This window comes from Vulpes vulpes, chromosome 7 (assembly GCF_048418805.1).
Source record: "Vulpes vulpes isolate BD-2025 chromosome 7, VulVul3, whole genome shotgun sequence".
Classification (NCBI taxonomy): Eukaryota; Metazoa; Chordata; class Mammalia; order Carnivora; family Canidae; genus Vulpes; species Vulpes vulpes.
The window spans coordinates 15278111-15305508 of NC_132786.1; the positions used below are offsets into that span (position 1 = coordinate 15278111).

At 54.6% G+C, this 27398-nt stretch overlaps 3 protein-coding genes across 7 annotated transcripts in view; 2 read left to right on the plus strand and 1 right to left on the minus strand.

Moving 5' to 3' along the window:
* The window catches only part of OGDH (oxoglutarate dehydrogenase), a 67682-nt gene extending 64242 nt beyond the window's left edge, over window positions 1–3440 (minus strand). The window contains exon 1 of one of the 4 annotated variants that reach the window (XM_025988372.2): window positions 2967–3440. In XM_025988372.2, coding sequence (XP_025844157.2) covers window positions 2967–3299 — 333 coding nt within the window. In that variant the 5' untranslated portion in view covers window positions 3300–3440. The remainder of the gene's footprint in view (window positions 1–2966) is intronic. The other 3 variants (XM_025988371.2, XM_025988369.2, XM_072763036.1) reach the window with 3 other exon arrangements.
* Window positions 3441–14216: 10776 nt separating this feature from the next.
* TMED4 (transmembrane p24 trafficking protein 4) lies at window positions 14217–16700 on the plus strand. The gene is made up of 5 exons (XM_025988364.2): window positions 14217–14526; window positions 14645–14745; window positions 14891–15016; window positions 15247–15393; window positions 15692–16700. The coding sequence occupies exons 1-5, from the start codon at window positions 14400–14402 to the stop codon at window positions 15839–15841; spliced, it is 651 nt and encodes a 216-aa protein (XP_025844149.1). The 5' UTR covers window positions 14217–14399; the 3' UTR covers window positions 15842–16700.
* Window positions 16701–17639: 939 nt separating this feature from the next.
* On the plus strand, window positions 17640–24606 carry DDX56 (DEAD-box helicase 56). Of its 2 annotated transcripts, none has more exons than XM_025988345.2 (14): window positions 17640–18122; window positions 18200–18361; window positions 18800–18960; window positions 19132–19302; window positions 19380–19470; window positions 20020–20264; window positions 20587–20706; window positions 21274–21387; window positions 21472–21566; window positions 22426–22499; window positions 22639–22728; window positions 22990–23095; window positions 23890–23960; window positions 24297–24606. In XM_025988345.2, exons 1-14 carry the CDS (start codon window positions 18063–18065, stop codon window positions 24372–24374), a joined length of 1638 nt encoding a protein of 545 aa, XP_025844130.1. In that variant the 5' UTR covers window positions 17640–18062; the 3' UTR covers window positions 24375–24606. The 2 variants fall into 2 exon arrangements, with proteins under 2 accessions (XP_025844130.1, XP_072619140.1); XM_072763039.1 differs by having other exon boundaries at window positions 18026–18122; window positions 18804–18960.
* Window positions 24607–27398: the final 2792 nt, after the last annotated feature.

The following is a 27398-nucleotide window of genomic DNA, read 5'->3' on the forward strand; positions in this document are numbered from 1 at the left end:
AAGGTGGAGTACTGAGTCTGGAGAGGTAATGAGTCCCCAGGGAGGTATGGGTGGTGTGCTCAAAGGTATCACCCCAGGACTGCAAGGAGAAGAATGGGTATGAGGTAAGGGAGAAAGATGGGTACTGATTCCATGGTATGCCGCAGGTGGTGTGCTTGAGGGCGTCCCCCCAGGACCAGTGGGAGGACGAGGAGTAAGGAGGAGTACCAAGACTGGAGAAGTAGACAGTCCACAGGGCGCTGTGGGTGGTGTGCTCAAGGGCGTCCCCCCAGGACCACTGGGAGAAGGAGGGGTAAGGAGGAGTACTGAACCTGGAGAAGCAGTCCACAGGGCACTATGGGTGCTGTGCTCAAGGGTGTACCCCCAGGACCACTGGGAGGAGGGGTAAAGATGAGTAGTGAGTCTGGGGGAGTAGACAGTCCACGCCACTCTGTGGGTGGTGTGCTCAAAGGCATCCTCCTAGAACATCTGAGAGAAGAAGTAAGTAGTAGTACTGAGTCTGGAGGAGTAGACAGTCCATGGGGCTCTGTGGGTGGTGTGCTCAAGGACGTCCCCCCAGGACCACTGGGAGGAGGGGTGAGGAGTACTGAGTCTGGCGGAGTAGACAGTCCAAGGGGCTCTGTGGGTGGTGTGCTCAAAAGCGTCCTCCTAGGACATCAGGGAGAAGGAGGGGTAAGGAGGGGTACTGAACCTGGAGTAGACAGTCCACAAGGCGCTGCAAGTGCTCAGGGGTGTACCCCCAGGACCACTGGGAGGAGGGGCAAAGAGGAGTACTGAGTCTGGGGAAGTAGACAATCCACACTGCTCTGTGGGTGGTGTGCTCAAGGGCGTCCTCCTAGGACGTCTAGGAGAAAGAGAGGTAAGAAGGAGTACTGAGTCTGGAGGAGTAGACAGTCCATGGGCCTCTGTGGGTGGTGTGCTCAAAGGCATCTTCTTAGGGTGTCTAAGAGGAGGACAAAGGAAGAGTACTGAGTCTAGAGGAGTAGACAGTCCACAGGGCGCTGTGGGTGGTGTGCTCAAGGGCGTCCCCCCAGGACCACTGGGAGAAGTAAGGAGGAGTACTGAGTTTGGCAGAGTAGACAGTCTGTGGGGCTCTGGGGGTGGTGTGCTCAAGGGCGTCCTCCTAGGACCACTGGGAGAAGTAGTAAGGAGGAGTACTGAGTCTGGAGAAGTAAACAGTCCACGGCGTGCTGTGGGTAGTGTGCTCAAGGGCGTCCCCCTAGGATCCCTGGGAGTAGGAGGGGTAAGCGGGAGTACTGAGTCAGGGGGAATAGACAGTCCATGCTGCTCTGTGGGTGGTGTTCTCAAAGGCATCCTCCTAGGATGTCTGGGAGGAGTAAGGAAGGGTACTGAGTCTGGAGGAGTAGACAGTCCATGGGGTGCTGTGGGTTGTGTGCTCAAGGGTGTCCCCCCAGGACCACTGGGAGAAAAACGAGTAATGAGGACTACTGAGTCTAGAGGAGTAGACGGTCCACAGGGCGCTGTGGGTGTTGTGCTCAAGGGCATCCCTCCAGGACCACTGGGAGAAGGAGGGGTAAGAAGAAGTACTGAGTCTGGAGAAGTAGACAGTCCAAGGGGCTCTGGGTTTGGTGTGCTCAAAGGCATCCTCCCAGGACATCTGGGAGAAGGAGGGCTAGGGAGGAGTACTGAGTCTGGGTGGTGTCCAGGACCACAGAGAGAAGGATGGGTATTAAGTCTCTGGGGTCCTACAGATGGTGAGTTCAAGGGCATATACCCAAGATCACAGGGAAGAGGGAAAGGAGTACTGGGTCTGGAGGGGTGCTGAGTCCCCAGGGTGCTGCGGGTGGTGTGCTCAAGGGCATCTCCCCAGGGCTACAGGGAGAAGGAGTAAGACGTACTGAGTCTGGAGGAGTACTGAGTCCTTGGGGCACTGTGGGTGGTGTACTCAAGAATGTCCCCCTGGTACCACAGGATGAAGAAGAAGTACAGAGGAGTACTGAGTCCAGGAGTATTGAGTCCTTGGGGTCCTGCTGGTGGTGTGCTCAAGGGCGATCCCCCATGACCACAGGGAAGAGAGGAGGTACTGAGTCCTCGGGGTGCTGAAGGTTGTATGCTCAAGGTCATCCCCCCTAGATCACAGAGTGAAGAAGTGGTAAAGAGTAGTACTGAGTCCGGAGAGGTACTAAGTCCTCGGGGTGCTGCAGGTGGTGTGCTCAAGGTTGTCCCCACAGGACCACAGGGTGAAGAAGTGGTAAAGAGTAGTACTGAGTCCGGAGAGGTACTAAGTCCTGGGGGTGCTGCCCTCAAGGTTATCCCCCCAGGACCACAGGGTGAAGGAGTAAAGAGTAGTCTGAGTCCGAAGAGGTACTAAGTCCGTGGGGTGCTGCGGGTGGTGTGCTCAAGGGCGTCTCCCCAGGACCGTAAGGAGAAAGTGGAGTACGGGGGAGTACTGAGTCCGGAGGGATACTGAGTCCTCGGGGTGCTGCCCTCGGTCTTCTCAAGGGCGTCTCCCGGGGCGCGCAGCCAGGGCGGCGGCGGGCGGAGCAGGCCCCACGGCCCGCAGCCGCTCCATCAAGGGCGCGCCACCCTTCCGAGCCGGCAGAGGACGGCGCCGGGCGGCTCCCGTGTGACGCCTCCCCGACCTTGGGGGTCACCCTGGCCGCGGCGCCCGTTCCCTCACATCCGCCGCGAGGCCCACCCCACGCCCCACACAGCCAATAGCGCGCCACTGCGCGCCCCCCGCGACGTCTGCGCGCGCCAGCGCCCGCCAATCTCCGCCCGTCAGACGGCCCTCGCCGTCCCATTGGCTGCCACGGTCGTCCATCAGGCCCCGTCCTGCCCACCTCCCGCCGTCAGCTCTGCTCCATCCGGCTTCACTCCCTGTCACCGCGGCGCCTGCGACAACGAGGCTGCGGCGCCCTCGCCCTCTGCCACGCCCCCCGCCTCCTGCCCGAGGGCGCGGGTCCTCCCGCACCAGCCCAGGCCCAGCGGCAGCGCGCGCTTACCTGTCCCCGGCTCGGCTCCACCCGAATGAGGCGCCGACACCCCACTCCGGGGCACCAAACTCTTGATCCCGCCCCGGCGTGTGGCGTCAGCACGCAGTCCCGCCCCTGGAGAAGAAGGCCCGCCCCGGCCGCTCGGGCGTGGCCTGACGTCACAGAGCAGCGCCGGCGTGGTCGTGGCGTGGGCCGGGGGCCTGCAGTGGGCGGGCGGGGTCTTTGCGGCCCCGACGCCGGGTGGCCGCCGGGGGAGGAGTGGCGAGTGCGAGTGCGGTTTCCCTCCGGAGGTCGTTCCCGTGAGGAAGGAAGAGCGCTGTGCGCGGGCAGCTGGGCGGCCATGGGGTCGGGGTATTCCTGGGGATGGGGGGCCAGTGGGGACCGTCCGAGCGGTAACCACTCCCAGTACCCTTCGCTACTCCTGTCCCTGGGCCCCGTGCGGGTGCGGTGGTGCGGTTCCTGTCTCGGAGCTTGTTTCACTGAGCATGTGCTGAAGGTGGGTCCACGTTGGAGCAGGGGTCAGGATTCCCTTTTTTGTTTTGTTTTGTTTTTTAAAGATTTTATTTATTAACCAGACAGAGAGGCAGAGACACAGGCAGCGGGAGACGCAGGCTCCATGCACGGAGCCCGACGTGGGACTCGAACCCAGGACCCCGAGGTCACGCCCTGGGCTGAAGGCTGACGTGCAACCGCTGAGCCCCCGGGCGACCTGATTGCCATTCGTTTCTACGAGCAGAGAGTAGTCCGTCCTGTGGCTCCTCTGCCGCTCCTGTGCCCATTCCTTGTTGGGGTCGTTTGCATGTTTGAGCTTTTGTGCCTGGTGCTGCGGTGAGGTTGGCCCACAAGCACCCGTGGAGTGCGAGACGGGTGTCCACCCCTACTGTGTGTGTACCTGGGAGGGGAGCCCTAGCTGGGTTTTCCAGCGCCTGCCACGGCCGCATCACTTCCCCACCAGCAAGATGCGAGGGTCCCAACTTACTTACATTCTGGTTACTATTTATTTTCTTTTTTAAAAGATTTTATTTATTCATGAGAGACAGGCAGAGACACAGGCAGAGGGAGAAGCAAGCTCCATGCAGGGAGCCCAGCGCGAGACTCGATCCCAGGTCTCCAGGATCACACCTCGGGCCAAAGGCGGCGCTAAACCGCGGAGCCAACCAGGGACCCTGGCTTTAACTTTTTAAAAAAAACTGGGTGAGGGCAGCCCGGGTGGTGCAGCGGTTTAGCGCCTCCTGCAGCCCGGGATGTGATCCTGGAGACCCGGAATCGAGTCCCACATCGGGCTCCCTGCATGGAGCCTGCTTCTCCCTCTGCCTGTGTCTCTGCCCCCCCCCCCCCTCTGTCTCTATGAATAAATCTTAAAAAAAAAAAAAAAAACTGGGTGATTATCTTCTTTTTTTTTGATTGAAGTACAATTGCCTTAAGAGTGTAGCATTAATTTCAGGTGTATACCATGGTGACTTGATATTTTTATACATTAGGAAATGGAGCCCTGCAGGGGCGCCTGGGTGGCTCAGTTGGTTGAGCTTCTGCCTTCAGCGCAGGTCATGATCTCAGGGTCCCAGGAGGGAGCCCCAGGTCCTGGCCCAGATCCCTGCTCAGCAGGAAGTCTGCTTCTCCCTCTCCCTACCCCTTCTCCCCCTCTCTCTCTTAAATAAAATCTTAAAAACAAAAACAAAAACAAAAAAATACCCATCCCCGCGATAGTCTAGTTACCTTCTGTTGTCATACGAAGCTATGAGGGGGTCGCTGCCTGTGCTCCCTGTGCTGTACATCAACATTTATCGCTGGGCAGCCCCGGTGGCGCAGCAGTTTGGTGCCGCCTGCAGCCTGGGGTGTGATCCTGGAAGACCTGGGATCGAGTCCCACATCAGGCTCCCTGCATGGAGCCTGCTTCTCCCTCTGCCTGTGTCTCTGCCTCTCTGTGTGTCTATGAATAAATAAATAAAATCTTTAAAAATAAAAAAAAAACATTTATCCCTGAAAAATAGGTGCCCCTTAATCCCTTTCACCTATTGTGCCCGCTCCCAACCGCTTCCACCACCTCTGGTAACCAACAGCTTGTCTGAATCTGCGTCTGTTTTGTTTGTTCCTTTGCTTTATAGATTCCACACAGGAGTGAAGTCGCATTTGTCTTTCTCCGACTTACTCTGTAAACAACGTGGATCCACCCACGTTGTTGCAAATGGTAGGATTTTATTTTTTTTTTATTTTTTTTTTTAATTTTTATTTATTTACAATAGTCACACACAGAGAGAGAGAGAGAGAGAGGCAGAGACATAGGCAGAGGGAGAAGCAGGCTCCATGCACCGGGAGCCCGACGTGGGATTCGATCCCGGGTCTCCAGGATCGCGCCCTGGGCCAAAGGCAGGCGCCAAACCGCTGCGCCACCCAGGGATCCCTGATTTTATTGTTTTTAATGGCTGAATAACATTCACATGTGTGCGCCCACATGTGCGTCCCCCCACCTCATCTTTCTCCTTCTGTATGTCAGTGGACACTTAGGTTGCTTCTGTTATCTTTCCTGTTGTGAATAAAGTTTCAGTGAATGTAGGGGGTGCATATATCTTCAGATTGGTGTTTTTGTTTTCTTTGAATAAATACCCAGAATTGCTGGATTTTAGGGTAATTCTATTATAATTCTAAAGTTAATGTTCTTAAATTTTAAATAGGATTTTGTTTATTTGACAGCACCAGCAGGGGGAGGGGCAGAGGGAGAGGGAGAAACAGCTTCCCCTCTGAGCACAGAGCCTGATGCAATGGGGGCTCCGTCCCAGGACATTGAGATCATGACCTGAGCTGAAAGCAGAGGTTTTTGCCCACCGAGCCACCCAGGTGCCCCTATTTTTAAATTTTTTTTTTTTTTTTTTAGGAACTTATATACTGTTTTCCAGAGTGGCTGCACCAGTTTGCAGGGCATGAGGATTTCCTTTTCTCTGCGTCCTTGCCAACACCTGTTATTTTTTGGCTTTGTGGAAATAGCTGACCTGACAGGTGTGAAGCGGTATCTCATTGTGGTGTTGATTTGCATTTCCCTAAGGATCAGTGATGCTGAGGATCTTTTCATGTGTCTGTTGGCTAGTTTTAGCCTTTATATTTAGGTGGTTTATCCATTCTGAGTTAATTTTTTGTGTTTGATTTGTGGCAGGGGTTCAACTTCATCTTTTTATGTGTGGAACTCCAGCTGTCCTGGCACCATCTATTGAAGAGATAATTCTTTCCCACATTGAATGGACTTCACACCCTCTTTGAAAATCAATTGAGTTCATTTCTGGACTCTCAATTCTATTCCATTGGTTCCTATGTCTGTCTTTATGCCGGCACCTCACAGTTTTGATTACTATGGCTTTGTAGTAAGTTTGAAATCCGTTAAGTGTGAATTCTGCAACTTTGTTCTTTTTCAAGATTGCTTTGGCTATTTGGGACCTCTTGTAATTCCATATAAATTTAAGGATTAGCTTTTCCACTTTTGCAAAAAAAAAAAAAAAAAAAAAAAGCTGTTGAAATTTTGAGAGGGAATGTTGAATTGGTAGACCACTTTGGGCAGTATTGAGGTCTTAGCTATATCAAGTCTTCCAGTCTTCTTTAATTTCCTTTAGTATTTTTACTTTTCAGGGTATAAGCTTCGTACCTTCGTTAAAGTTACTACTCGTGTGTTTGTTCTGGGCAGCATTTGTAGGTGGAATTGCTCTCTTAATTTCCTTTTGATTGTTCATTTCTGGTATGTTGATTTGTGTACTGATACTGTGCCCTGCAACTTTACTGGATTCATTCATGAGGTCTGGTAGCTTTCTCTTGGATTCTTTGGGATTTTTTTTTCCATATGTAGGATCATGTCATCTGTGAACATAATTTTTCTTCCTTTCTGGTTTGAATATGTTCTGTTTTTCTTGTCTAACTGATCTAACTGGAAAACCCAGGACAGTCTTGAATGGCAGTGGAAGCCCTGGGCCTCCTTGTCTTGTTTTTGATGTTAGGGGAAAAGTTTCAGCCTTTCACTGCTGAGTATGATGTTTCTATGGGATTTTCATAGATGCTTTTTATCATATTGAGGAAATTCCTTTCTATTCCTAATTTTCCTAGAGTTTTTGATGATGGAAGGGTGTTTGATTTTGGTTAAATGCCTTTTCTGTATCAGTTGAAGTAATCATGTGTTTTTTCTTCCCTTCATTTTATTAATGTTATTGTGACATAGATTTTCTTCTGTTGAACCATCCTTGCATGGATGGGACAAATTCCCCTTGGTCATGATATACATTCCTCTTAATGTACTCTTGGATTTGCTAGTATTTTGCTGAGGTTTTTTTCATCTGTATTTGTAAGTGAAATTGGTCTAATGTTCCTTTATTGTGATATTTTGTCTGGTCTTAGCATCAGTGTGATGCTAACATGTTCTCAGTTTGTCCAGAAGTTTATGCAGGATTGGGGATACATCTTTACACATTTGGTGGAATTCAACAGCAAAGCACCTGGTCCTGGGCCTGTCCTTACTGTGTCGCTCTAGGTAATGTGTGTTTCAAGGGATTTTCCCTTTAACTCCTGTGAAGTCACTGGTAATGTCTCTATTGCCCATTTCTGATTTTAATGATTTATGTCTCTTTTTTTCTTTGTCAACCTAACATAAGGTTTGTCAGTGTTGATCTTTTCAAAGAAGCAACTTCTACTTCCACGGACTGTTGTTTTTCTATTCTTTTTCTTGATCTCTATTTAAATCTTTATTATTCTTTCCTTCCACTAGCTTTGGGTGTAGTTTGCTCTTTTTCTTTTTTTGTTTCTCAAAGTGCAAAGTTGGGTTATTGACTTGCTATCTATCTTTTGCTTTAATGTAGATATTTGCAGCTACAATTTTCCTTTGCACACTGTGTTCACTGCATCCTATGGGTTTTGCTCTGTGTGCTTTTTCTTTCTTTTTTTTTTTAGATTTTTAAAAATTTATTTATTCATGAAAGACACAGAGAAAGAGAGGCAGAGACACAGGCAGAGGGGAAAAGCAGGCTCCATGCAGGGAGCCCAATGTGGGACTTGATCCCGACGTGGGACTTGATCCCGACGTGGGACTTGATCCAGGGTCTCCAGGATCACTCCCTGGGCCGAAGGCAGGCACTAAACTGCTGAGCCACCCAGGGATCCCCTCTGTGTGCTTTTTCATCAAGTGTACGTTCTGCATTCATTCAAAAATGTTTGTACGAGTTGGCCCTAGGTTCTGGGGATGAGGCAAACCCAGGAGATGGGCTCTGTGTTGTCACAGAGCTGACATTCTAGGACAAACCAACAAGCTAGCAATTGGCAGCCCCTGGAATCCAGAAAACAGAATGGTGGTAGCACTGCATTAGTTTTTGTTTTTATTATTTTTTAAAAGATTTTATTTATTCACGAGAGACACACAGAGAGAGGCAGAGACACAGGCAGAGGGAAAAACAAGCTCCCTGCAGGGAGCCCAACGAGGGCCTCAATCTTGGGGCTCCAGGATCACGCCCTGAGCCAAAGGCAGATGCTTAACCGCGGAGCCACCCAGGCGTCCCTGCTTTAGTTTTTAAACTTTGTATATATATATTTTAATATTGTAGAAGAATTACTCATTTATTTTGATGTGAGGATATGTTTAGTATTTGGTTGTGATGGCATCATGAGTGTTCATATGTCCCAAAGTCATCAAGATAGTACATGAAATGTATGTAATTTTTTTTATATCAACTATACCTTAATAAAGCTAAGAAAGACTTAATTTAATTCATTTTTAAATCAAACTCAAAGGCTAATGTTAATAGGCATTATATTAAAAATTCTGAATTAATTATTGATTCATTTGGGGGGAAAGCCGCCAAGAAAATTTCCATTCTTTTTTTTCTTTGAAAAAAATTTTAAATTTCTATGTTATTAAATATGTGACATTCACATGGTTCAGAAATCAGTAAGACATTGAAGGATGTGTAGTTTGCACCCACTTGATTATCTGCTGGTCTGCCAGACCCCATCCCCTGCCAGGGGCAACTCTGTATTCACTGGATCACGGGACAGTGAGGTGTCTGTTTTCTTGGGGTAGACAGCGGAGATAGAGAGAACCCAGGGACTGGGGCATGGCCATGGAGCAACCAGGAAAGTATGTCTGCACTTGAATCAGTCCAACCATCCTGACGTGTGCTGGCTGACTGGGTGTTACTGTAGGTAACCCGCCATGCTAGCAGCTTATTGCACACTCGCTGTCGTAACTGGGCATTCCATGCTGCATATCTTTCCATATCAGTTCATAGAGAGCACCCTCATTTTTACCAGTTGCATAATTGGACAGCATGGTTCTGGTGGGGATAGCTTACCTTTGTCCACTGTGGTATTGGCCAGGGCGGCCTCTCTGGAACTGGGGTGGGGGGGAACAGCCACTGGGAGGAGGCCAATTGGAGGATCCAATCAATCCAATCAGCCTCCTCCCAGTGGCTGCTGGCCTCCCAGGGCAGGCTGAGACTCATTACCGCCAAGCTCCCAGGGGTGGACCCCCTGCACAGCTCCAGGCCAGGTTCCTGGCGTGGAAGCGCGTCCCACTGCTTCGCAGAAGGGGCAGCCTGCAGATGGCAGCAGGAGGAGGGCTGACAGACATTCTGGCACACTCCGGCCCAGGGGTGCCCACCCTCATGCAGTGTTTCCAGCCTCTCTCGTCCTTTCTTTTCAGCACAGGTTTTCAATATATTTCCCTCACTTTTGTTTCTCTTCAGTGTTTGGAAGTTTGAAGCCATTTGCTCCATATTCTGGATTAAATTTTCTGTGAACTGCAAGATGGGACAGAAGACCTGATTTATTTATTTAAAGATTTATTTATTCATGAGAGACAGAGAGAGAGAGAGGCAGAGACATAGGCAGAGGGAGAAGCAGGCTCTATGCAGGAAGGCCGACGTGGGACTTGATCCCGTGACCCCAGGATCACGTCCTGGGCCCAAAGGTGGCGCTAAACCACTGAGCCCCCTGGGATCCCAAAAGACCTGATTTAGATTGAACACTACCTACAACAGCATTTTGATCCTATGATTTTATAGTATCAGCTGTTTGGACAGGATCATAATTTTCAAATCAGATCAAGTCATTCCTTGATCAGGAGTTCTCCTTTGCTGGAGTCCTTGAAGTGGCCTAAGAGGCCCACCCACTTCCAATTTCCTCCAACTGTCCCCCCGCCCCCAAGGCTTGCTCCTCTGACCTTCCACTTGAGGTGGGGCTCTTCCTCTTTCTTCAAGTATCTATGTGGCCAGCGCCCCAGGCCTCTCTTACATGGCATCCTCTCCATGAGCCACCTTTTGACACACTGTTGTACCCCACCCTGCTGCTAACCAGACACTTCCTATTTTGGTCTCTGCCACAGATTACCACAAACATGGTGGATTAAAACAACAGAAATGTGTTATGAGATTCTAGAGAGAAGAAGTCCAAAATGAAGACGTCAGCTGAGTTGTGCTTCCTCCAGAGGCTCTAGAAGGAGAGATTTTCTTGCTTGTTTGTCTCTGTTTCTGGTGGCTCCAGGCATCCATGGCTGTGGCTGCATTCTGTCCAATGTCTACCTCTGTGATCCCATGGCCATGTCCTTTTATCTGTACATCTCTCTCTTCTAAGTGACATTATGTTGTGGAACAGATCTCCAGAACTGTTTTCGTCTTACAAATCTGAAACTATCCATTAGACAACTCCCCTTCTCCCTACCCCTCCCCTACCTTCCTTCCCTCTCTACCTCCTTCCCCCCCTTTATTTACCCTCTTGTAAGTGGAATCATACAGCATGTATTTTGTGACAGGCTTATTTCACTGAGCATCATGTCCCCAAGGTCCATTCATGCTGTGGCACTGCAGGATTTCCTTCCCATTTGAAGGCTGAATGATGTTCAGTGATGTGTATATGCCACTTTTGTTTACTTCTCATCTGCTCATCCATCAATGGACATTTGGGTGGCTTCTACTCTTGGCCACTGTGAATAGTGCTTTTGTGTCTTTTAAAGGTCCTATCTTAAAAAAAAAAAAAAAAAAAAGTAAAGGTCCTATCTTCACTGCTTTTAATTTTTTTCTTCTTCAGTGCTTTTAGAGATCTACCCAGAATGGGACTGTTGGGTCATATGGTAGTTTTAGTTTTAATTTCTTGTACACCCATGTTCTTTCCCATAGTGGTTGTACCATGTATGATGCTGCGCACAGTTCATGAGGTTTTAATTCTCCACATCCTCACCAATCCTTATTTTCTTTTTGGTTTTTTTTTTTTTTTTTAAGATTTATTTATTCATAGAGAGCGAGAGAGAGGCAGAGACACAGGCAGAGGGAGAAGCAGGCTCCATGCAGGAAGTCCGATGTGGGACTCGATCCCGGGTCTCCAGGATCACACCCCGGGGTGCAGGTGGCGCCAGACCACTGCGCCACCAGGGCTGCCCCTTCTTTTTGGTTTTTATACCAGTCATCCTATGGGTGTGTGGGTGTCTCTGTGATAGACACTGGTCACTGGATTTAGGGCCCATGTGGATAATCCAGGATTATTGCATCTGGTCCTTGATTACATTTGGAAAGACTCCAAGTAAGGTCACATTCACAGGTTCCAGAGATTTCAACACATGATATGTCTTTTGGGGGTGGGCACCATTCAACCCACTACAGTCCCTAACCTCTTCCCTGCTGCATTTTATTCCTTGACACCTATCTCAATCTGACATGTTATATTGTATTGAAGGGCAGTAATCAAAATAAACCCATGAGGACAAGGATTTTTGTCTTGTTCACCATTGTGTCCCCAGAGTTTAGAACAAAGACACAATAATAGCTGTTCAGTGATATTGAGTGAAGGGGCAACTGGCTTAGGAAAATGTTGACAGAAATTACCCACCACTGTTGAGGGGAAAAGTTTTCAGGCCTGGGGATTTAGATGACCTAATGTAGATTTTCTACTGTGGGTAATGCAATCTCTTTAAGATTACCCATCAATTAGGACAAATTTTAGGGTTCTTTTGAAAAAAAAAAAAAAACAACTAGAAGTATAAATACCATTTCTCACCAAAGTGAATCAGGATTCCTTGGATAAATGGGAGATCTTTAAAAAAAAGAGATTAGAGGAAGAGCATGAGCAGAGGGAGCAGCAGAGTAAGAGGGAGAAGCAAACTCCCTGCTGAGCAGGGAGCCAATGCAGGGCTTTGATCCTGGAGCTCTGAGATCATGACCCGAGCTAAAGGCAGGTGCTTCAGCCACCGAGCCACCCAGGTGCCCCGTAAATGGCAGATTTTGTGTGTAGGGCAGGCAGTGTACAAAATAGAAAACCAGGAAACCACTTAAGATTACTGGGGTTGTTTTAAAAGGGCACAGAGAGCTTGGAAACCTTACGATCTGAACGTTAAGGGGTAATGATTGCAACATATGCAGACACGTTTAGTTTTACTGCAAATCCTCCCTGGTTCTGGATCTAATGGTTTACAAGATACCGCAGGGACAGACACAAATGTGAAATGACACGTTAAGATACAATCTGCCCAACCCAGAATGTAGAGGATTCTAGCCCAGGGGTCTAGCTGCTTCAGTAAGAAACAGCACTGTGGTCATCAACCATGAAGATTTAGGAGCTACGTCCCTGACCCAGTGAATTTACCTTATTTGCACCGATTAAACAATCTAAAGCCTGAGACGATGGGAAAAACTGTACATATGCTAAGTATTAGGGGACATCAAAGGATTACTTAACCTCATTGGATGTTAATATGGTATTAAATTTTTTTTAAAGATGTATTCACGAGTGACAGGGAGAGAGGCAGAGAGACAGACAGAGGGAGAAGCAGGCTCCCCACAGGGAGCCCAATGCAGGACTTGATCCCAGGACCTGAGGTCACGACCTGAGCCAAAGGCAGATGCTCAACCACTGAGCCACCCAGGTGCCCCATGAATACGGTATTTTTAAAAGTCCTCATCCGTTACAGATACTCAAGTATTTATAGGCAAAATGATATATATGCAGAAAAAATGCACTTTAATATACTTTAGGGAAAACATGCTGAAATGAAACAGGGCTGGCAAAAGTTGATTTTTGTTGAAGGCGGGTGATGAGTATATGAAAGTTCATTCTAACTATTCACTGTTTTTGGAAATTCTCTATGAGAAACTTAAAGCAAAGCTTCACCCGTGCTCTGCTGTGATTCTATGGCCAGCAATGATGTTCTGGTTTGGTGTTGGGCTCCTTGTGCCCCAGAGGAGAGGTGGTGTGACCAGGCCCGGCAAACACGCCACCTGACCCCACTCATTGTTTTCCGAACTCTCCCTCCGTTTCTTAGCTCAGATTTTCAGTCTCCTTTTGCACCAGTTTGTTCATGGGGGGGGGGGGGCGGGGGGGCGGGAGGATAGGGTTGGGGAAGCCGCAACAGCGTGCAGGTCAGGTCCCTTAACCCTAGACGGTACCCAGGTTGGAACGGAGATGAGATGCAGAATGAGGCCAGACTATTGTCCATCCCAGTAGACGCAATTGAGCTAAACGCCCATATTTAAAATCAAGGGGCTCTATGCCAGACCCCCATTTCCAGCTTCTGGAGGAGACAGCTGTAAACGGAGGCTTTGGGTCCTCAGAACTGCTGCGTCTGGAACGGCCTTTATTGGCCAGGATGCTGTTCTGGCTCCGTCCCAGCGCTTATGGGAGAAAGAGCAGCGTCGAGCGCGGCGCCAGGGCTTTCGCAGGCCTCACCTGGGGCACGGGGCGGGGGCAGCCCGACAGCTGGCCGGAAAGCCGCGAGGCCCGCGGTGTCCACTGAAACGACGAAGGGACCCCTGTCGCATCGGTCCCCGCTCCACGCATCTTCGTGGAGGTCAGCGCAGTCCCTGGCACCCCCCGCCCCGGGAGTGCCTACCACGCACGCAAGTGTTAGGAAAAGCCCAGCACAACCGCAGGGTCGCAGGTCACGCCCGGCGGTCACAGCCCCACCAGTTCAGGCCGCTCCCCGGCCCGCCTCCCGCGCGGGCTCCCTCGTCCCCAGACTCCTACCCCAGTGCTGGACCCCTCCCCCATGCCCTTCCTTCTCCCGCCTGGGACACTCTGCCCCCCGCGACCCGGGTCCAGTGTGAAGTCCCACCAGGTCCGGTCCGCGGAGGGGCGGGGCGCGAACGAACCCGCACATGCGCGCTCCGACGCTGGCTGCGCGGCCTCTCCGGGAAGCCGGGCAGAGGCTTGCGCACGCGCGCAGGGCGGAGGAAACGCGTAGGTAGGTGTCGGGCAAAGCGTCGCTCCCGGAAAGCGGAAAGGAGCCCCGGGCGTCCCCCGCATGCGCACTCTCCTCTCGGCAGAGCTGCCTGGCCTGGAAGACGGGCGGAGCGAGACGGACGCAGAGCGCCCGCCAGAGCGCATGCGCACTCAGCGCCTGGCCCCGCTGCGTCTCCTGGACCGGGGCTCGGGCGCGCGCATGCGCGACGGGCCTCGGGCGCGCGTTGGCAGGTGTCTGGCGGGTGGCGGCGGGCGATGGGGCGACCGGCGCTGCTGCTGCTCGCGCTGTGCGCAGCTGGCGCCCGGGGACTCTACTTCCACATCGGCGAGACCGAGAAGCGCTGCTTCATCGAGGAAATCCCCGACGAGACCATGGTCATCGGTCAGGCGGGGCGAGGGAGGACAGGGCCTGCGTGTCTCCCAGACGCGGCCGCGGCGCCCCGCGGAGAGTGGGAGCCGGCCGGAGCAGGCGGGTCGTGACGGCTGTGTGTGCTCCGCAGGGAACTACCGCACGCAGATGTGGGACAAGCAGAAGGAGGTCTTCCTGCCCTCGACCCCCGGCCTGGGCATGCACGTGGAGGTGAAGGACCCCGAGGGCAAGGTAGGGCAGTGGTCCGCGCAGCTCCGGGGGACCTGCGGGGCCAGGGACGCGCAGGGACAGGGCGGGGCACATGCGAGGTCGGGGCAGCTCGGGAGACGTGTGGGGTCAGGGCAGCGAGCGCCTGTCACGGTGTGCTCCGTTGCAGGTGGTGCTGTCCCGACAGTATGGCTCCGAGGGCCGCTTCACCTTCACTTCCCACATGCCCGGCGACCATCAGATCTGCCTGCATTCCAATTCCACCAGGATGGCTCTCTTCGCTGGCGGCAGACTGGTAAGAGAAGGGCCTCTCCGGCCACATCCCGGAAGCTGTCCCCGATTCCACCAAGTTTTGAGTGAATGGCCACCATCACTTGTGACCCTTTGTGACCAGGGACAATCAAAGAGACAGGTGCTGCACTTCTGTCCCACAGCCAGGGGTGGAGTAGGTTCCCTAGCCCAGAACTGAGAGTCGGAGGGCTTCCGACCTTAGGGCTTTGGGGCTCCAACCCCCTTTCTTTGTAGCGCGTGCACCTGGACATCCAGGTTGGGGAGCATGCCAACAACTACCCCGAGATCGCTGCCAAGGACAAACTGACCGAGCTCCAGCTCCGAGCTCGCCAGCTGTTGGATCAAGTGGAACAGATCCAGAAGGAGCAGGATTACCAGAGGGTGAGCACATGTCACTGTACGGAGACGTGGCAGTTGACCTTTGTGCTTGCTGGAAGTCTCTGCATAGGGCATGTCCTTCCCGGGAGCTCAGCCACTGAGACTGGGGTGGACAGTGTGAGGAGAGCGCAGTTCCTGGAGGAGCAGCACATCCCTCTCCTGGGGTGCTGCCTGGGGAGCCTGGGGCAGCGTTTCAGCAGGCATTTGGTCCCAAAGTCAAATTCTGTGCAGGAGGGAGGGGTCTCATGACAGTGGGAACCGTTTTTCTTGCATATTAATCCTGGCTCGTTGTCCCACGCAGTATCGTGAAGAGCGCTTCCGTCTCACCAGTGAGAGCACCAACCAGAGGGTCTTGTGGTGGTCCATTGCTCAGACAGCCATCCTCCTCCTCACTGGAATCTGGCAGATGCGTCACCTCAAAAGCTTCTTTGAGGCCAAGAAGCTGGTGTAGTATCCTCTCCATATGATCCCTCCCCATCACCTCAATTACTTGGTACTTTCCCCACCTGATACCTTATCCACCTGGATTTTGAGGGAAAAAAAAATGAAAACAGTATATAAGCCACATTGGTTCCATGGCAACAAAGCATTCACATCAGCCACTCGTTCACACTGGTTCACGAGGACCGAGGACCAGGTCCTCGGTTTGGTCCAGGTTTTCAGAGGTCTGTTTTGGGGCCTGTTCAGAGTCAAAACTGCCCTGGGACTAAATCTTGCCTCTCACCTCCAGTGATTCCACTCCATCCTGTCACAAAAAAGAGCAAGTGAAAAATCCTCTGCCCTTCCTTTAACTTCTTTTTGTTTACTTAGGCGGTAGGCGGCTGAAATGCCCCACCGGGGAGGCCCTGCCTCACTGTCCCTCGCTAGTCCTGGGTTAGCTCAGTGGCTTTGTGAATGTTAAGAAGGGCAGAGGCCTTGGAGGATTGAGATGTTTTTCTATATATTAGAACTATTTTTTGATAAATTATATATATTTTACTTCCTGGTTGAAGTGCTCCTGCCTGTGTATGACCAGCATTGCAGCCTTGTCTGCATTCTGTGTATCCATACGTTTTAGCTAAGGGCCACAGCAGGGCTCACACCTGACAGGTGCTCCCAAGGCCTACTGTGAGGGCCGAGACTTCCCTGGGACACTGGGATTTCAATCACTGGGCCCCAGAGCGAGGTAGTGCCAGAGCCAGCACAGGCAGGGCCCTCCTACCCTCCCACCTTCCTAACTTTTATTTAAGCTGTGCTAAATGTTTTCTTCACAGGAACCACGTTTGGTTCTTCATACAGATTTTTCCAGTGAAATAAAATGTGTTGTAGTAGCTGTGTTTGAGATGAAGTAAGAGGCTGCGGGCAGAGGGGAGGCACGGAGGGAGGTGGAGGAAAGGCCCCTGGCCTTTGTGGGGGACATCAGCAGGCAGGCCCAGGCTGCCAGCTGCCAGGCATCCATGGGTGGGGGAACAGCTGGGCGGTCGCTGGGCCACTCCCAGAGGTCGGCCATGTAGGCCACCGGCGGGGCATCCTTTGAGGAGATACAGTAGCTGTTTCTTAGCTCCTAGGATCGAACTGGAGCATCTTGGTATCCTGCCCTTCTGCCCTTGTGTGGTATTAAACTTGCCCGCTCTTGACTTTTTATTTCATGGTTTTATTTATATTTAACAACATTGCTTATTTGACCTACAGAACTAGCGCTTTCTCTTTTTTTTCATACGTGTGTCCTATACCGTTTCCTGTATGTACCTACTTTTACTCACAAAACGATCTGGAAGTTTGTCTTCTAGGTTTTATCATTAACATTTTTAAAAATATATTTTATTCATTTATTCATGAGACACAGAGAGAGGCAGAGACTCAGGCAGAGGGAGAAGCAGGCTCCACCCAGGGAGCCGGATGTGGGACTCAATCTTGGGACTGCTGGATCAGGCCCTGAGCCAAAGGCAAGATGCTCAACCGCTGAGCCACCCAGGCGTCCGTCATTAATATTCTTTTTTTTTTTTTTTGGTCATTAATATTCTTAAAGTATTTTTAAAACTACGTGTTCCTTATGTTCTAATTCTGGATGGTGTAGAACAGTCCAACGATAACTGACTTAAGTTTCTTTGAATGTTTATACAACGGTTTTTTATTTCCTTGTTAGAGTGAACACAGGGAGGATGAGGATGAGCTGCGCCTTGGTCTGGGCCTCTGGGAATAGGGACCGGTCAGGGCGGAGTTGGGGCGCTGCACCGAGGCTGTCAGGCTGCGGAGGCGGGTCTCGAGCTGGGCTCCGGGGGTAGGGACCGGTCAGGGCGGAGTGGGGGGCGGGCTACAGCGAGGCTGTCAGGCTGCGGGGGGCGGGGGTCTCGGGCTGAGCCCCGGGGGTAGGATCGGCCGGTCGGTCCGTCCCAGGTGTCTGCACCGTCCGCCGGGCCGAGCAAGATGGGCAGAGCCGGCGCAGCTCCGACGGCCAGGCTGGCGAAGGAGCCGCGGGCAGAAGGTAGAGCCGCTGGCAGCCGCTGAGCGCGGCACGCAGAGTCCGACCCCGGACCCCGCGAACCACTGCAGCCGCAGATGCCCGCCCGGACGCCGGAAGCCGGGCGCCAGCACTTCCGGGGGGCGGCTCCCGGGACGCTGATTGGTGGTTGCGCCGCTCGCCGTCGGCCCCTTCCTGCGGTGCGTACGCACCGCCCCCGCAGAGCCGTAGCATGGCGGACCCAGAGGCGGTGGGCTTCGAGCACATGGGCCTCGACCCACGGCTGCTGCAGGTACCGGGAGGGACGAGCTGCCGGGCCCACGAGCCTGGGGGCGGGGCGCCGCCTGAGCCGCGCGTCGTGTCTTCTAGGCCGTCGCCGACCTGGGCTGGTCGCGACCCACGCTGATCCAGGAGAAGGCCATCCCGCTGGCCCTGGAGGGGAAGGACCTGCTGGCCCGGGCGCGCACCGGCTCGGGGAAGACGGCCGCCTACGCCATTCCTGCGCTGCAGCTGCTGCTCCAGCGGAAGGCGGTGGGTGGGGGCGGGGCGCTCCTGGGGCGACCGGGGGGAGGGGGGGGCTCCGGGCCCCCCAAAGGCCGCCCCGGGGTGCGGTGTGTGTGCTCCGCGCTCTGGCCCCTGCTCCGGGCGCCGCTGCCGCTACGTGAGCGCTGCCCTGTGTTTTCCGGCTGTAAAGGGAGGACACGCCCCCCGCTCGGAGCGTGAGCCGCACTCCCGAGCGCTCCGGCTGCAGTCCGTGCAGCCCCGGGTCGCCGCCGAGCCGTGCCCCCTGACGGGCGGTGCTGGGGGAGGGGCCCTCTGTTCCACCCTTCGTTCCGTTCTGGGCTGCGCGGAGGTGAGCGAGGGGCTGGTCAGAGCACAGCCCGGGTGGTGGAGCGGAAGACCCCGCGGTTGGGTCAGGTGGCCCTGAGGTCGCTGGCTGGCTGAAGTCTGTCGTTGATGCTCTTGCAGACAGGCTCTGCGGTGGAGCAGGCTGTAAGAGGGCTTGTCCTGGTGCCCACCAAAGAGCTGGCACGGCAGGCCCGGTCCATGATTCAGCAGCTGGCTTCCTACTGTGCTCGAGACATCCGGGTGGCTGATGTCTCAGCTGCTGAAGACTCAGCCTCTCAGCGGTGGGTGAGAGCCACAGAGCCCTAGAGGGATGACCTGCACGGGGATGCGGGATGGGGATGCGGGATCAGGTTTGCTGGGTTCCATGCAGCAGGAGGCGCGGCCAGCGTGCGGTGGTGGTGGGGCATGAGTTGCTGTGTGCTTCCCAACACGGAGGTGTCTGCTGCTTGCAGAGCTGTGCTGATGGAGAAGCCTGACATCGTTGTGGGGACCCCGTCTCGCATTTTAAACCACCTGCAGCAGGATAGTTTGGTTCTGCGAGACTCCCTGGAGCTGCTGGTGCTGGACGAGGCTGACCTTCTTTTCTCCTTTGGCTTCGAGGAAGAACTCAAAGGTCTTCTCTGGTAAGGAAGAGGTGTGTGGGGCTGTGAGTAGACACCAGGGCCTAGGGCTCGGATCTGACAGGCTGTTTTTTTTCTAGTCACTTGCCTCGGATTTACCAGGCTTTTTTGATGTCAGCTACTTTTAACGAGGATGTGCAAGCACTCAAGGAGCTGGTACTTCATAATCCGGTAAGGGCACTGTGGGAGCATCTGGAGCCACTGGACTGTGATTGTTAACTTTCCAAGGAGTTCTTTGGTATTTCGGGTGGGGTAGTTGCTCATGTTTTGGAGGCTCTGGAAACTGGTGGTCATCTATAGTGCCATCTTCTTACGGTCACTGCATATTTGCAGATGTTTGCAGGTAGTGAGTTCAAACAATGCTTCTTTACATAAAGGCCTGAATTGGGAGCCTCAAGAGTCAGAAAAGCTGCTTTGAGCAGCACGGTCAAAGCTCTCGCTGTACATGAGCTTGAGTCCTGAGAGATTGCTGCCTTGGGGCTCTCCTCCTCACTGCAGTTGCTTATCATGTGTTTCTTTCTGTTCTGGGCCCCCAGCATGTTGTAACTGTACAGTCTCTGTACACCACAGTCAGGGTACATTGAGTCCTCACATCACTGGGTCAGAGGGGACACCAGGTGCTCTGCCCTAACACGTTTGTGCCCTGGCTTGGACCAGCAGCTGGCAGTAGTTCTTCTGTTTTCTCCTCTTCCCTGACCTCGGGGCACCTACCTTCTGTAGGTCACTCTCAAGCTACAGGAGTCCCAGCTGCCCGGGCCAGACCAGTTGCGGCAGTTCCAGGTGGTCTGCGAGACAGAGGAAGACAAGTTCCTGTTGCTGTACGCCCTGCTCAAGCTGTCGTTGATTCGTGGCAAGTGCCTGCTCTTTGTCAACACCCTGGAGCGGAGCTATCGGCTGCGCCTCTTCCTGGAGCAGTTCAGCATCCCGGCGTGCGTGCTCAACGGAGAGCTCCCACTGTGCTCCAGGTTTGTCCACTCTGGCGCTTTGGCTGAGAAGCACTGAAGCAGGGGACTGAGAAGGAGAGACACGGGGGCTGCTCCTGTGTCTAAAGTGGAAGGTAGAGCCTGGCCTGTGGGTTGGGCTTGAGTGCTTCTTATTGGCTTTCCGTGTCACAGCTCTGAGATTCCTGCTGTCACATTGTCTTCAGCTGAGGCGCTGAGGCCCAAAGGTGAAGCAGGAGCAGAGCTGGAAAAGGAAGAGTCAGAATACAGTCATGATGATGATGGGGGTAGGAGGGCCCTTCAGCTGGCTTTGGGGGCTGATCCTTTCTCTGCTCTTGGGCTGTAGGTGCCACATTATTTCACAGTTCAACAAGGGTTTCTATGACTGTGTCATAGCGACTGATGCTGAAGTCCTGGGATCCCTAGTCAAGGGCAGGCGTCGGGGCCGAGGACCCCGGGGGGACAGGTGAGTGCTGGTGTTTCCCTTTCGTGGTGCACTGCAGGGAGACCTGTTTTCTCAGCCTTTCAGAAGGTGGTGAAACCAGTGTCCTGAGCAAGGAGTCTGGTGCTGGGGCCTTGCTGCTGACCATGGCCCACGGAGCCCTTGCTCTGTTGCCAGGGTCTAGAGGATAGTGAAGGGTGTGCATGCATGCGCTCTGGGGCAGTGGGAAGGGCCAAGTGTAGCAGATTGTTGGTGAACCGTCCTGCACGTGCAGCTCTGACCCACAAGGAGGAAGGTTTCCCAAGGGATCGGGAGTTCCAGTCTCTGCCTAGCAGGCCGTCTGGCCAGGAATGGATCTGGGGTTGTCTTGTGTCGCAGTGAGTTCTGCTCTCCCCCTAGCACTGGGGTCAGGGCAGTCATTTGGCCACCCTTGTCCAATGGTTTCTAAGTGGCCCTGGTTTCAGGGTTCCAAACTATCAGAGTCTTCTAGTCTTGTGTAAAGCTTTATTGAGTGATTTTGTTGATTAAATGGCTTGAGGTTGCAACCTGGAGGGAGGGGGGTCAATCTGACGTTGGGACATCTCCTCACAGGGCCTCTGATCCGGAGGCAGGCGTGGCCCGGGGCATAGACTTCCACCATGTGTCTGCTGTGCTCAACTTTGACCTGCCTCCCACCCCTGAGGCCTACATCCATCGAGCTGGCAGGTGGGAGAGCGGGGGCGTGGTGTGCAGGTGCGGGGACCATGGGCTTCAGGCCAGAGGTTCAGGCTGGGTCATCTGTTCTTGCAGGACGGCACGTGCCAACAACCCTGGCATGGTTTTGACCTTCGTGCTGCCAACTGAGCAGTCCCACCTGGACACGATCGAGGAGCTTCTTAATGGAGGTAAGCACTCAGCCCTCTTCCTGCAACGCTTTAGACCCAGTGGTGGTGATGGCAGCACCCCTTGCTCAGCCCTGCTGTGTGTCTCCTCTCTTCTCCATCCTCCTCCCACCCTAGGGGGGCAGGGAGTGTCGCCACAGATGAGCAAGTTGAGGCTCAGAGTCAAGGGGCAGAAAGGCCAGGGGAAGGGAGTGGGATTTGACAGATGGGGACGGGATTGGTGGTGTCTCAGGAAAGGATCTTGTGGGGATCTGGGGGGCCTCTGACTTCTAAGTTGCCGGGCTTAGATCTGGGTGCCCCCCGGGCCTCCCAGCAGTTATGCCACAGTAGCATAGCTGTCACCGTTCCAAGCGGTGAGCAGTGGCTGGCAGAAGAGGTGTAGGTGGGGCTGCTGACCAGCCAGGAGGCTCCCCAAAGGGGCCTCGTTCGTGCCCGTGTTGGGGGTCCAGGAAGGACACTGCAGGCTCGTGCAGAAGGGGGTCTGGGGGCACTGCTTGGCGGGAGCACGAGGGGTGCTTCTACTTTGAGACGCTGGTTTGTCATGAACGGTGAGTGTCCTAGTGTGTGGCTGTTTCTGCTGGGGGCAGTTCTGACTGCAGATGCTGGTACTCTCTACTGCCCTCGGCTGTTGTCTTGGTGCCCTTACAGTCAGAGTGGCCGTGGGGGAGGAACTGGGGAGGTGGGCAGGTTCTGGTGCTGCTGTGACAGGCACCCAAGGGACCACAGACTAGGGGCAGGACATTGTGGCTGGGGCAGCTACCCTGGGCATCTCACTGTGTGTGCTCCTCACAGGGAAGGCGTGGGCTGGGGGGCTCTGGTAGGCCTGCTTTTCAGGGCTCTCTCACTGCCATGCTCTCCACAGAGAACGGAGCCCCCGTCCTGCTTCCCTACCAGTTCCGCATGGAAGAGATAGAGGGTTTCCGCTATCGCTGCCGGGTGAGCGGGGTCTCGGGCGGGGGTGGAGCGGGGAGCCAGTCTTTCTGGGACCCGGATCAGACCCCTGCCGCTGAGCACCCAGTGGGCAGCACCCCACTGTTGCCCCCACCCCACCCTGACTTTTGTCGTTTACGTCCAGGATGCCATGCGCTCAGTGACCAAACAGGCCATTCGAGAGGCGAGGTTGAAGGAGATCAAGGAGGAGCTTCTGCACTCAGAGAGGCTCAAGGTGAGGCTCAGAGTCTACAGGGGACACAGAATCACTGCCATGGAGTTGATTCCTGGGACGCATTGCTGTGGGGAGAGTGCTCCTGGGATGCCCTAGGCAAAGGCCCTGCATCCATGTGGGTCACAGCTGCCATGGGAAGGGCAGTGTGCTCCCAGACACGGCGCCTTAGGGAGGCGGGAGATGCACAACATGCCCACCCAAAGGCCCTCTGTGGAGCCACAGGAGGCAGGCTGACCCCATGTGTGCCCATCTCTCCTGCAGACGTACTTTGAGGACAACCCCCGGGACCTGCAGTTGCTGCGGCATGACCTGCCTTTGCACCCTGCCATAGTGAAGCCTCACCTGGGCCACGTCCCTGACTACCTGGGTGAGCGAGTGGGCTGACACAGATGCAAACGTGTCTGCTAACATACATAGCTTAAACTGGTGGGCATGCACTCCCTAGATCTGTGGAGGCGGGAGACCCCTTGCTGTAGGCAGTCAGCAGTGAGGCCAGGTGGGCCTGCTGTGGCACCTGGCCTGTGGGGAGGAGGCACATGGGTACAGCGGAAGGTCGTGGGCAGTAGGTGGTGCTGCCCGTGCTGGGGGCATGAGGCCAGTCACCAAGTGAGCTGCGGGCAGGCGGCAGGGAGAAACTAGGCCTCTCAATATCATGGGGTTGGGGAACCCTGTTCTCTGTCTTATAGGAGCCAAGTGTTTGGTAGGTGTGTGAGGCTGGGGGCCTGGGGTTTGGGGTGAGTTGGGAGAGGGCGATGGCGGGGTGTGCAGACCCTATCAGGGTCAGGTATAGGTGAGGCTGGGGGTGGAGGGGTGCAACAGGTGCAGCAGTGACCATGTGGCCAGGTGGGTGTAGGAAGGCCGTGGGGAGAGGCCCCCAGGGTGCGCTGGGTTTGTTATCATGGACCGTATACGACCCAAGTTACGTGGAAGCTTTTGTTTTGTTTTAGGGGTAACTTTTTCCATTAAAAAACACAAGGTTTTTTTTATTGCCACGTTGTTTTTACAAGTTAAATTCGGCAGGGGAGTGACTTAAAGTCTCCGCAGCCTTACCTCAGGGGTGGCCACTGGGGTGGGGTTACCTTGCTGCGCTCAGGGCGGCCGCTGCAGGGGGTGTGGGCGGCAAGGGGTGCTGGCCGCTGCTCAGTCTGTGTGTGTCTCCAGTTCCTCCCGCTCTGCGTGGTCTCGTCCGCCCTCACAAGAAGCGGAAGAAACTGGCCTCTAAGAAGGTCAAGGTATGTCCCCTGCAGCCTCGGCCACACCGCAGGGCTCCCCTCCTCCTTCGTCATCACCTTGCCCATGGGAGGGAGGAGAGAGGCCTCGAGACCCGGCCCTAAACTCTTGGGCTGCAGGTCCAAGTCGTAGGGGCCAGACACACCCCAGGCTTCCTCAGACAGCTTCAGGACCATAGGGCGGTCTGCTTCTCTGTCATCCCTGCCCACTCTCCACTTCTTGGGTTGTGGCCTGCAGGGTCTTGCTGAGAGGCCCCACCTCTTACTTCCCTGAGCGTTTCTCCGTTCAGGTGGACAGATGTCCGATGCCCTCGGCTAACCTGCAACTTTGCCCTGCAGAAAGCCAAGACCCAGAATCCCCTGCACAGCTTCAGGCACAGAAAAGAGAGACGCAGACCCACAGCCGTGCCTTCCTGAAGTCATCTGGGCAGCCTGTGTCCCGGGCCCTTTCCAGGGCTGAGCGCTGTGCGGGGTGCAGACACTGGCTTCCCACCCTGGCCGGACTGGATTCTGGGGCCGACCTGCGGTGCTGCTAGGCTGGCCTTCTGCTTCCTAGTGGACTAGATTCCAGCCATCCTGCCTTGTGCTTCCTGCAAGTAGGAAGGGATGTCTGTCCCTGGAGATCTGGGGAATTAAACTGCTTCTGGGAGTTGGTGCCTGGCTTTCTGCTGGCTGTGTGCATGATGCCCGCCTGGCCAGCAGAGGTCAGCCGTGAGGCACTGCAGCAACTCTTCTGGGTCTGGTCCAGCCCCTGGCCACGCCCAAGGTCTCCCTCTCCTGAAGCTCAGAGAAGATGGGCCTTCCACTTCATTGGGTGCGATGTAAATTCAGTCTCAGTCTCCGCCCGAGAGCCAGGAGAGCCAGCCGTCCCCTGAGCTCCTGCCCCACTCCACTAGGCACACCTGTGAGCACCCGGGTGGTGGTGGGATGCACGTACTCGCTGTTGGGTGCCCTCCCTTGAGCCAGGGGGCCCAGCACATCCCAGCTCCTGCTGCTGTGGGAAGGCAGGATCTCGATGGCGCCGTGTCTAGTATTCCCGGCACCTGCTTATGGGTGTTGTGAGGCCAGGCTGGTTGGGAGAGGACTTGTGTGTGGAGGAGGCTATGGCGGCACTTGCTGTTTGGGTGTGGTAGTGCCTCAACGTCTCCTGATCCCCATGGTTGAGGATTTCTGGGTACCGGGCGTTTGCACCAGGGTTGCTCAGGCGGGGCTCTGTGAGCAAGCCCAGGTAGGTCACTGGGGTTCTAGCAGGCCTCGACTGTCCCACCTGCTGTGTGAGGCAGGTGAGGAGCTGAGGCCTGGCCACGAGGACAGGGGGCCCCTGGATAACCAGGGGCCGTCTGCTCTGAGAGGCTCTGCTAGCTTCTCCCTGTGGTTCTAGTCCCTCTCACCCTGCCACCTCCATGTGCTCATGGCCTAGAACTAGCCCAGATCCAGACACAGGAGAGTTGGGGCCCAAGGGAACTGGTCTGGACCTTTGTCCCTGCCTGGGAATGGAGCTGGGGCCGTGGACCCATCCTCTTCAACAAGCCCTGGAGGAACGTGACCCACATTCCTGGGTGGGGGGGCTGAGGCCCAGAGGAGATCTTGCAGCATTGAGCTCACAGGGCAGGATGTAGACGTCAGTACTGGCCCTGCTATCCACCACCGCAGAGCAGTAGCTGGCACTGTCACAGCACGGGACGGGTGCCATCTGGGGAACTGGGCCTTGCCTGCGTGCCCCTCCCTGAGCTACAACAGGCCCTGGCACCTGGTGTGGTCTGAACTGACCAGGGCAGTGGAGAGACTCCTGTGTCCCTGCGCCCTGGCCCTGCAGAGAGGTGTCCAGGGCCCAGATACCTCATTCAGTCCCCACCCCACCCTGGGAATAGACCCCCGCCTCGTGTCCACTTAATTTATGTAGGGAGAAACTGAGGCCCTCGGGGGCTGGACTTGTCCGCCTGATCCATGTCCAGATGGGCCAGACCGGCCCTGCCCTGGGCTGGAAGGGGTGGGGTGGGGTGAGCCTGCTAGGGGCGCGCAGCATAAGGCTCCCCATGGGAAGGCTGGCGGTGACCATGTCCTCCCTGTGTCCCGGCTGAAGCCTGAGCAGGTGCTGCTGTTAAGGCAGGCACGTGACATTTGGCTGTGAGGCACCCAAGCTGTGGACTGCACGCTTGTGGGGCTGCCAGGTTCAGGCACCCAGTGGGGGCAAGAGGGCTGGAGGGTACCCATAGCCAGGGAACAGCATCCACCCGTCCTCCTGGTGGGAGGGGCCCGGCCTGGCTGAGGATGAAAAGAACCAAAAGTGGTCGTCAACAAAACAGGTAAAGGCCGCAAAATGGACTTATTTCAGAGATAAACACAGTCGTTTGTTAAAAATTCAAAAGGTAAACGAGCAGGTGGTTTTCAGGCTGAGGAGCACCCTGATCAGATAGCTAGGCCGCCACAGTGATAACAGTGGGGGAACATCGTGTTCTTAGAAACCTCTGGACCCAGAGCACAAGCTGCTCAGGTGCATTTCCGACTGCTGCTAACTCCCCCATCTGCTGAGGATCAGTGACTCAGGGGAATTTGTTGCTTGAGGCACTTTGGTCTCCAGGGGCAGTGGCTATCAGGGAGGCGCCCCACCAAACACTGGGGGAAGTGTCCGGAGGTCCTGCCTCAGCTGGGGCAGCACGTCACAGGTGTGGATCACAGCTGCTCGCACCTGGAGAAGGAAGCAGTGCTCATCTACTGGGGACGGGCCAGGCATTAGGGCTCGGTGTCTGTTCCCCCATGAGCCCACCTACAACCCCCCTCCCCGCCACCGCCCCTGGGGGTGGCTCTGCACACAGTGGCCCTCAGACTTAAGAGCACACTCCAGTCACAGGGGCCTGTCCCTGCAATGTAGGTGTCAGCCAGCAGGTCTTGGTCGGGGCCTGTGGTTCTCCTGGGGGGTGTTGCTCTATCCCATTCTACAGACCAGGAAGCTGAGGCTCCAACAGAGCCAGGCCAGTGCCACCAGCTAAGGGATAGAGTGGGCAGGTGCTCAGATCTGTGGACACCACTCTGGAACCTAAGGTGAGAACTTGGCTTGGCCCTGTCCCATCCCTTCTCTGAGCCTGATCTTCATCTGCAAGGAGCAATGATGAAGGGTGTCACTTGTTAGCATAAGTATGTCCCAAGCGATGTCCGTGAGACACTAAAAAGATATTCAGTTACTCGTTTGAGGTTGAAATCTGGATGGGTGACCTGCTCCTTCGCTAGACCTGGAAGCTGTCTTGGCTCCCTGCCTGGGCTGGGCACCCCCTTCTGTGTGTCCTTAATACTGCCTTGACCCCATGGAGCACATCTCTGTGGTCTGAGCGGTCTGGAGGCAGGGGCTGTGCCAAGTGCAGTCCTGGCCTAGCTGGGACTTGGAAAGGGTGAAACCCTTTCCTGAATGGCCCTGGGGCCTGAGGCTCTTCACTATTTCCAGTT

Coding starts and splice junctions, on each gene's coding strand:
- TMED4 (XM_025988364.2), top strand. CDS start 14,400: ATGGGGCGACCGGCGCTGCTGCTGCTCGCGCTGTGCGCAGCTGGCGCC. Junction 14,527..14,644: donor CGACGAGACCATGGTCATCG/GTCAGGCGGGGC, acceptor TGTGCTCCGCAG/GGAACTACCGCACGCAGATG. Junction 15,017..15,246: donor TCTTCGCTGGCGGCAGACTG/GTAAGAGAAGGG, acceptor CTTTCTTTGTAG/CGCGTGCACCTGGACATCCA.
- DDX56 (XM_025988345.2), top strand. CDS start 18,063: ATGGCGGACCCAGAGGCGGTGGGCTTCGAGCACATGGGCCTCGACCCA. Junction 18,123..18,199: donor TCGACCCACGGCTGCTGCAG/GTACCGGGAGGG, acceptor CGTGTCTTCTAG/GCCGTCGCCGACCTGGGCTG. Junction 20,707..21,273: donor CGAGGACCCCGGGGGGACAG/GTGAGTGCTGGT, acceptor ATCTCCTCACAG/GGCCTCTGATCCGGAGGCAG.